Source organism: Protomyctophum parallelum (assembly GCF_964188405.1).
Source record: "Protomyctophum parallelum genome assembly, chromosome: 1".
Classification (NCBI taxonomy): Eukaryota; Metazoa; Chordata; class Actinopteri; order Myctophiformes; family Myctophidae; genus Protomyctophum; species Protomyctophum parallelum.
The window spans coordinates 10,021,329-10,031,328 of record NC_139697.1 but is presented as its reverse complement, the minus strand read 5'-3'; the positions used below and the strand labels follow the sequence as shown (position 1 = coordinate 10,031,328).

General features: G+C 43.9%; 1 protein-coding gene across 9 annotated transcripts in view; it reads right to left on the bottom strand.

The window, feature by feature from the left end:
- Positions 1 to 10,000, bottom strand: part of LOC310872908 (focal adhesion kinase 1-like) — an 84,890-nt gene that overhangs the window by 30,401 nt on the left and 44,489 nt on the right. For 5 of the 9 annotated variants that reach the window (XM_083785099.1, XM_083785093.1, XM_083785095.1 and 2 more), the window contains 6 exons: positions 7,472 to 7,612; positions 6,472 to 6,549; positions 5,239 to 5,346; positions 4,262 to 4,379; positions 3,554 to 3,590; positions 963 to 1,030 (listed from right to left, as the gene is read on the bottom strand). In XM_083785099.1, coding sequence (XP_083641225.1) covers positions 963 to 1,030; positions 3,554 to 3,590; positions 4,262 to 4,379; positions 5,239 to 5,346; positions 6,472 to 6,549; positions 7,472 to 7,612 — 550 coding nt within the window. Of the gene's footprint in view, positions 1 to 348; positions 436 to 962; positions 1,031 to 3,553; positions 3,591 to 4,261; positions 4,380 to 5,238; positions 5,347 to 6,471; positions 6,550 to 7,471; positions 7,613 to 10,000 lie in introns of all 9 variants that reach the window. The other 4 variants (XM_083785098.1, XM_083785096.1, XM_083785091.1 and 1 more) reach the window with 1 other exon arrangement.

Genomic DNA, 10,000 nt, shown 5'->3' with positions numbered 1-10,000 from the left:
GAATAATAGGGAAGTTTATCCTCAAAGGTGAGTCGGATTGTGACAGGGCAGGTAAAAGTGCCCTGGGGACATTTATCCCCCCAGATATTTATACATTACGTTATATTCATAAATCCTTTTCGTTAAATTCAAAATTTAAACATTAACAATAATTCAGACACACAGCACATCGAAGGCCATTTTGCAATTTCCAATGCTAGTTTCAGACATTCCTGCCTGGGCACCACTAGCACTACATGTTAAGGTCCATATCTTGAGAAAAACTGCCCAATTTTTGTCCAATCATTTTTTTTTGTATTTTCTCAGATAAGCTCCCCTCAAGATCTAGCCAATCAGAGCTGAGGATACCATGGGGCGGTGATTCAGAACAGAAGACAAAGGGGAGGAGGAAACACCGAGCCTTGGTTGGCTTAGGAGGTGACGAGGTCACTAGGTCTTCAGCCAATCAGAGAAGAGGAGAGATAACGACAGCATGTGAGAGAAAGACAGAATGAGTTCATACGAGTACGAAGGGAAAACTAGAGTGGGTGGGATGAGAGAGAGAGAGAGAGAGAGAGAGAGAGAGAGACCCAAGACAGATACAGGGAGAGAGAACGGGTGGGATGAGAGAGAGAGAGAGAGAGAGAGAGAGAGAGAGAGACCCAAGACAGATACAGGGAGAGAGAACGGGTGGGATGAGAGAGAGAGAGACCCAAGACAGACACAGGGAGAGAGAACGGGCATGAAAGATAAGGCAAGGTAACTCTACTGGGGAAAAAAGGAAAGCAATGAGCATAGAAGGGGAAATAAGACAGGAAGAGGTGGGAAAAACTGAATCGTAGAAAGGAGGGGAGGGGGAAGTTAACCAAAATATAACGGTCTCGAGGTAGTGAAAGAAAGGACTTGTGTCAAACCTGAGAGAGAGAGAGAGAGAGAGAGAGAGAGAGAGAGAGAGAGAGAGAGGCCTTGTTGTAGCTGCTTACCTGACACCGAAATAGTTCGGACTCCTCCACTCCTTACTGCTTCCAATTTCTTCTCATTGTTTGATACTCTGGAGGATAATGGAGAAGAAAAAGTAATGAATGGAATGTACACGTGGTGAATACTCAGGTAAAAGAAAGAAGAAAAAAAACAAGCACTAACTAGTAGCCACACACTGCAACCAGAAGCATCCTCCACATACCTACTAGGAGAAGGGTCTGACCTCACTCAGTCAAAGATAGATGAGCATGTGAACCTACAGTCTACTCTACGGTAGATCATCTGACTGCCTATCTAGGACTAGCATCTCTCTTCTCACACACACACACACACACACACACACACACACACACACACACACACACTTTTATTCCTCTGCTCTCTCTTCCAATCCTCACCCACTCACATGCTCTCTCATTCTCTCTTCTCTTGCCTTCTTCATTCTGCGTCAGACCCTTCTACTATCTTTACATCACTTCCCTCTGCCCTACAACCGTCCCGAGTGGAGAGGTAAACATGGAGAGAGAGAGAGAGAGAGAGAGAGAGAGAGAGGGGGGGGGAGAGAGAGAGAGAGAGAGAGAGAGAGAGAGAGAGAGAGAGAGAGCGAGAGCGAGAGAGAGAAAGAGAGAGAGAGGTGCGAGGCAGAGAGAGCAAGTGGAGAGTTTATAGAGAACAGAGTGAGAGAGAGAAGTGAGAGAGCAGAGCAGAGCAGAGAGTCGAGAGGAGGGGACTCTCTCCAAGTGTTTAAAAACCCTAAGCGGAAAATATTTGGCTGCTTAACATATCTCCTTATTTGACCAGAGAGAAAAAGAGAGAGAGAGAGAGTTGAGAGAGAGACAGACAGACAGACAGAGAGAGATACATGACATTTTTAGGTCAAACGTGGACATCTCATAACATCAGATCTGTATGATCCGATCATAAGTCAGCTGCGCAGTAGACATTCGCCAAACAGTTTGTTGCACAAGGCAGCCAGTCACATACTGTACTGTACAGTAGGTTCTCCTCAACCTTTTCTGGACCAGGGCCCACACTATAGGCACAATATAATGACCATCTGACGCGACAGTCTTTCCTTCAGCTGCCGTGTTGTGAAGTGGTCAGATGGATGGGCCGCGGACATTTTGACGACATGTTTAACTTACAAAGTACACTTTAAAGGGCTCTCTCATCCAAGCTAAACCCCTTATTCCTGAACTACTTTGCCTTTTTTTTCTTCCTATTTTGAAAAACCTTTTTGAATAGTTAAAATAGCCCGTCTACATCGACACGTCGTGATAGATTGGCTATTTTAACCTTACAAATGTGTTTTTCAAAATAGTACAAAAAAGAGGTTTAGCATGGACAAAAATAGAGCCCCTAAGTTCCTTATTTTTTTATTTGTATCACAATGAAAACTCAGAGATATATGTTTTACAAATATTAATGTTATATTATCATTAAAATCTTAGCGTGTTGCCAGTTTTTTTTATGTGGGGGCCCACTTGTAATATCGTCCCACGGGTTGAGAACGGCCGCATGTGCACACACAGGTTCTTCTGAATGTGTGTGAGCACTCAGTCTTGTGTTTGCTTAACGGTGCTGGTGTGATGTTTAACAGTCTCCTGCTCTGTATCACCATGTGAACCTCAACACACTGCTGACATAACTCCCTAAACCTCCCGCTCTTAAAGGACGGTGGTTCTCAACCTGTGGGTCAGGACCCAAAAGTAACCAACAAACTATACTATAAATACTAGTCAAAATAATGTTGGCCAAGTTGTTAAATAATGTAAGTAAGTAAGAGGCAAAAACTGACGATCTACATGCTCACAACGCCTCGCGTCGTGAGACGTTGTGAGCTTGTAGATCTGCTTAAATGTTTTGGTCTTTTTTTAATACCTAACAATACCTAACTGGTCAAACATTTAATTTGTCAGATTATATGAAAGAGGCAAACGGTTAGGAAATCTGCTATTTTCAAACATTTTCTCTGTGGAACAGTCAAACAAAATGTCATGGCCTCAACCCCAACATTCCAAGTTCGTGTCAGGGTGGAGGGGTCCCGCTTATGATTATTTTGAGGGGTACGGACGGAAAAGGTTGATATTAACCACTGTTAAAGGACACCATTTGCAACAATTGGTTGTCAGTGACACAGAGCCATTCTTGAGACTTAAGATACCGGGCCTTGTGTAACTGAATACTGAATATATTGGCGCCTGTGTGGATTTGGAAAAGCTATTCACACCTTTTAGTGAAATATCTCCCAAGGTCCTGCTATTTTGACCTGTCTCAACCTTTATACATCATAAAAAGTTCTCATCTCTGACAAAGGAAATGCAACAGTGCACTGCATAGTTTTAGGTGATGGTCCTGTACATACTGTACACAAACATTAAGAATAGCCACGTGATTAGATTATTTCTGGATGAGCTAATAATTTAAGTACTGTTACCCAGAAAGGGAAATATAGGATCCGTTTTATCCATAGAGTGACCCAGAACTCCAGCACAATACCGTAGTACAGTAGCAAAATAATGCAATTACATGTGAGAACATGAACATAAACATGTTGGGAGCACATAAACACTGAAATGAGCAAGGCACTTACTTTGGGTTTGGGATGGAAGGTAGTGCTCTTTCTCCCTCTGGTGGACAAAAAAAAACCAAATTCACTTAATTCACAAAGTGTACAATACATGTACATTACCAGTGGTGGACATTTACTTAAATACTGTACTTAAGTACACTTTTGAGGTATTTGTACTTTACGTGAGTATGTCAAATGTCCAGTAGTTTTACCCATATAAACTATATCAAATGCAATACCAATTGGTATTACTGAAGGTGAAAAAAGAAGGGACTCCCGCACGCTGTCTTCAAATGCAGTGAAATAGTTTATTAGGGAAACAGCAACGTTTCTGCCGACATACGACCTTCAACAGGCTAATCTTTATGATAAATATTAGCCTGATGAAGGCCGTATATAGGCCGAAACGTTGCCGTTTTCCATATAAACTATTCCACTGCATTTGAAGACAGCTTGCGAGAGTCCCTTTTTTTCTCAGTACGTCGGGCACTTCTCTGTCCTTCTCCTACACACCTGTCGCCTGTAGGTGTGTAAAAGCCTTGCTTTTTTATTACTGAAGGAGAACTAATCGACTGAAATTATGTTCCTAAACATTTTTTTAGGAGTTTAAAATGGCAGTATAAAAATACAAACGCAGTACCTGCTATATTCTCAACCAATACATAGAATAGTGCTCCTGTCATAAGTTATAGGAAACAAAATGAGAGGGATCATAAACATATTGCAAACCTTTCTGTACTCTGACGATGAAGGAATGAGTTTCCATGGAGACAAGCCGACAGTAGCCATCAATTAAGTCAGCCATGTTTTCTGCCATGGTCAGCGAGGCTGTGGTCACTGTGAGAGGCTGTTTGCACACACACGCACACACACACACACACACACACACACACACACACACACACACACACACACACACACACACACACACACACACACACACACACACTGTTAATGTTAATGTTAATGTCAAGGCCTTGGGAAACAGTACAAACTACAAAGAGCCATTGTCAATCAAGACAAAATCTGTTTCTCACTCACTCTCTCTCAGACGCGCGCACGCACACACGCACAGGCACACACATTTCCAGCTGCCCCTGACATCAGTGGTTTTCACTTTGTGGCAGGCATGTGCGTGCGTGCGTGCGTGCGTGCGTGCGTGCGTGCGTGCAAGTGAAAGACTCAACTCATACATTAGTGACTGTGAGTGGATAATATGTGCAACTCCTTCTATACGTATGTGGTGCGCGCACACACACGCACACGCACACGCACACACACGCACACACACACACACACACACACACACACACACACACACACACACACACACACACACACACACACACACACACACACACACACACACACACACAAAGTGTTAAATCCATACACACAGATGCTAGTTCTTTACCATTCAATAGAAGAGAGAAGCCGTATTGACAGAGGGCTAAATAGAACCACTTGTAGCAGAGAGATAGAGAGACAGAGAGTCCATTAGAGGGACACTGAAAGGGAGAAAGATAAATGGAGGCAGACAGAAAGGCATATGCAAAGCCTTGTTCAAATGGAGTTGTACAATGTTGCTGCAAGCGCCCACCCCATTGAGGTGGCAATGCATTGTGAGCTTGTACAACTGCAATGTTCGGTGCAAGACACGGTCACACAACAGAGAATGGAATCTGCAAATAAGGCATGGCGGTTACCTCTGCAGCTCCTGCTACGTTGAGCTGCAGCATGGCTTTCCTGTCCTTCTCCTCCATAGCAGAATACTGAATGGACTGGACCTGTGTGAAGTTGGCTAGGTGGGTCGGCTGGAGCCACGGAGAGGATAGAGAAAGAGACACACAAATAGAGCATTCAGTAACATGTTCTTGTCAAGGACACCCACATTCACATCTACAAGCTCACAAATGAACGCATCGTATCGCCACACGTTGTGAGCTTATAGGTCAGCTATAATCAAAAAGCTCAAGAATAAATTAGGGCATAAAATGTTAAACTGTTCTTTCTTTTTGCTGGGGACCACCTGGAACCGCCTCAAGGACCTTGGCCCCACATCGAGAACCAGTGGCTTTGAAATGGATTAGATTCAACCGAACCTGGTGCTCGTGGAAGTCATCCATAATGTTCCATGTTAAATCACATCGCTGCATGATAGACCCTGGTGTGTCTGGTGATGGATGTGTCGGTGGATGATACACCCTGGTGTGTCTGATGGTGGATGTGTCGGTGGATGATACACCCTGGTGTGTCTGATGATGGATGTGTCGCTGCATGATAGACCCTGGTGTGTCTGATGATGGATGTGTCGCTGCATGATAAACCCTGGTGTGTCTGATGATGGATGTGTCGCTGCATGATAAACCCTGGTGTGTCTGATGATGGATGTGTCGGTGGATGATACACCCTGGTGTGTCTGATGGATGTGTCGGTGGATGATAAACCCTGGTGTGTCTGATGATGGATGTGTCGGTGCATGATAAACCCTGGTGTGTCTAATGATGGATGTGTCGGTGCATGATAAACCCTGGTGTGTCTGATGATGGATGTGTCGGTGGATGATACACCCTGGTGTGTCTGATGATGGATGTGTCGGTGGATGATACACCCTGGTGTGTCTGATGATGGATGTGTCGGTGGATGATACACCCTGGTGTGTCTGATGATGGATGTGTCAGTGGATGATACACCCTGGTGTGTCTGATGGATGTGTCGGTGGATGATACACCCTGGTGTGTCTGATGATGGATGTGTCGGTGGATGATAAACCCTGGTGTGTCTGATGATGGATGTGTCAGTGGATGATACACCCTGGTGTGTCTGATGATGGATGTGTCGCTGCATGATAAACCCTGGTGTGTCTGATGATGGATGTGTCGGTGGATGATAAACCCTGGTGTGTCTGATGGTGGATGTGTCGGTGCATGGGGTCTAACCGTGGACCCTTTGTCTGTGAGGTAGCTGATTCCATCCTCTGGTCCGATGGCCAACTCCACCTGGATCACCCAGCTAGACTGTTGGAAGTAGATGGAGAGTCATGTCACCTCATGAGAATTAGAATCAGAATCAACGTTATCGTCATATCACAGTTTGAAAAAGGTGAGTGAAATTCGTTTCTGTGCATTCATCTTTGTGGACGTAAATAGACACCAAGGCGATTTGCTCAGACACATATGACGTTAAATTCTCCAGTTATTGCCAATGGGAATTTAATGTTTGTGTAAGACGAAAATCTACACTAATGAATATAGGAAAAACAAGAAAGGGAAGAAGAGAGAGAGGGGGGAGGGGGGTAAGGAGATCAAGGCAGGAAAGAAAGTTTGAGTGCTTCTAGAAAGACAGAAAGGGGAGCACGAGTAAGAGGGTGAGAGAGAGAGACAGAGAGACAGGAACAGAGAGATTCAATAGAATAATGAGGTGAAGGAAAGGACGAGGGAGAAATTGTAGGGGAAAGAGGACAATGAAGTGGAGTTGGAGAAAAAGAGTGAAATCCATATTTATTTATTTATTTGTTCATTAAGTCACTGTCAGCATCCGTCCGTGAGAATATTGAGCCGATAAGCAGCGAAGCCCCGTTGTCAGATTTAGCCACGCCTGCCTGTTGTAGGGATCAATAATACAGTTTGATCTCATCTGGATCTTATCCTTCCAAGGTTTCAGGCAGTACATCAATCCTACCAGTAGGGGTCAGGCTAACACAGGGAGCAACCCTAGCAATCAGAGTTTACACAGAGGGCAGGGAAGGAAGCGCTAAGGAGGAGTGAGGAAACATACCCCCAGGGCACGGATCAGAGTTTTACAGAGACAGCAGGGAAGTGGAAGGAATAAGCGCTGTGGAGTGAGGAAACATACCCCCAGGGCACTGTGATCAGAGCTTTACAGAGACAGCAGGGAGGGAAGGACGGAAGGAAGGAAGCGCTGTGGAAGGAAACATACCCCCAGGGCACACTTGAAGCACTCCTTGTCGTATCGGTACACCGGCCCGAGGATCTCCAGGAACTTTAAGATGCTCTGCTCGTCGTTCAGGTTGGCCACCTGCTTGAACGTCCCCTGGATCAGCTTGCGGAGGTTTTTGGCCTGGAATGAATGGAGAGAGAGAGGGAGGGGGGGGGGAGGAAGATGTTCAAATGTAGGAAACATTTGATTAACCCATTTAGGCCCGACGTCTAAATAAAAGTCATCTGAAAGAATATATATTCAAAGATTTGTGCCGCATTTTCACGATTTTTCAAAAATAGCCGACCTACAAGCTCGCAGCATGCCACTCGGTGGCACGCTATGAGCTTGTAGATCTGCTATTTTTCAATAGGCTAGTAGTATAACACAATGCTTAGTTAAAACACCCAAAGGGGTTCCCGTCCAGAATGAAAATAATATTTCAGGTAATAGAAAATTGACGTTAAACAAAGAAGAACCCTGGATACACTGGCAACATATAGCTCAGCGTTAAAGTTTTTTAGATGAGGAATGATGTACATTATATATAATAATTATATATTATTGGAGCAATCAATGTATACAGTGTTTCCCACAGGTTATTCTGAGAGTATTTTTCACAATTTAAAGTTAAATGCATATATCTGCTGCACTGTCAGAGAAAAAAACTAAAGAGGATAGCCCTATTTTGATCTTAATAATTAATAATATTTAAAAACAAACTACGGCTAAAGCAATGAGTATAGACAGATGAGGAGGCGTGAGAGTGTGTGATATGGGTAAGATACAATATACTGTAGAGTGAAAACGGAGCAAAATGGTGCAAGAGACAGCGAACAAGAGGGAAAGACCTGTATGAAGAAAGGATATTGATTGATGTATTGACCGACCGGGCCACTGTGGTTCCAATGCAATTGATTTCAGCACTTCATTTAAGGGTCAATAACATCTCTTAACTAAAGACATGCTTAGCACTCAATTAAAAATTAACACATCAAAAGAGTCAGTGCCTCACTCATTTACACTACAGGCATGGAAAACAAGGGATGTCACTACTTATTACGTCACGTCAAAGGACACATGCTGTGACAATCTGCGGTCGAATTTATGCTGCTCTACTCACAGTCAGGGCAGATTTGCCATGTGACTCCTAGCACCAGAGTGACACGTTGGCTGACAGCATCTACTGTACAGTACGTACAGTGCATTGTGTCATCACACAGCTATAGTCTCGCATAGCCAGACAACTATTCCACCATGCGTTTATATAGTTTGGAACTACACCTCCCGAAATCCGAGCCAGGAAGCTGGCATATTTCCGTTCACGAAAATATCATTTTAAAATATCTTAACTTTTAACTTTTTAATGTCAATTTCTGCTAAGCAGAGCGGACGTAGAATACGCACATCGACAGGCTGGGTGCTGGGCTAAAGAAACTTTAGTAGATATTGGATGGAGCCCGCACACCACAGATACAAGAAAGACGTTCTTTATTGAAAATTCTCTGACAACGTTTCAATCTATTTGATCTGACTATTTGAAGTCAGGTCATGTCAGAGACTCAGAATTTGTCAGGGAATTGTCAGGGAATTTTCAATAAAGAACGTCTTTCTTGTACCTGTGGTGTGCGGGCTCCATCTAATTTCTGCTAAGCAGCAACAAATAGTCTGGCCACGCAAGACTATCACACAGCTGGCAGATGGGAAGTGGTCTGTCTTTTGTGTTTACGAATGACTATCCTGCCATTTGAATACCTCGTATCCTTCATATCAAAAACACTATGAATGGCCCAGGCCGTAGCGTAACGGTCTGGGCACCGGACTGGTAATCCAGTCGCAGTGTGCCGCGGGTTCGACTCCCGGACCCGACACGGCCTTTACTGCATGTCATCCCCCCATCTCTCTCCCGTTTCCTGTCAGCCTACTGTCTGTCCCTTCAAAAATCAATAAAAGGCGTAAGCCGCAAAAAAAAATATCTTAAAAAAAAAAAAAAAACACTATGAATGTACACACACAGATCACACACACACACACACACACACACACACACACACACACACACACACACACTGTCATGTGTAATCCTCTCTACTGTTATACCTTAGAAGTCCTTGACATACAGAAAGATTAAGTAGAGCAGAATCGAATACTAGTGCACCATAATATGCTCAGTGAGTGAACAGCTGCCATTTGAGGGCTCCATAGGGCTTAAGACATACAGTATAGCAAGGCTTTTATTGCAGAATGCTAGAATTGCATGTGCATGTTGGGGGGGAAAGAAAATCAGAACTCCAACCTAGAATTCGGTAGTTCACTACTAGTAAAAGACTCATTCAGACTTTGTGACTGACTCAATCATTTGTACATACCGTAGTTGCGCGCCAGTGTCGCATGCTGAGAACAGCCGATCTACAAGCTCATAATGCGTCACACTGCAACACGTTGTGAGCTTGTAGATAGATTGATTATTTTGATTATTATTTTTTCTCTGTGTCAGGCTGCGTAATTACACTTCAGGCTGCGTAATTA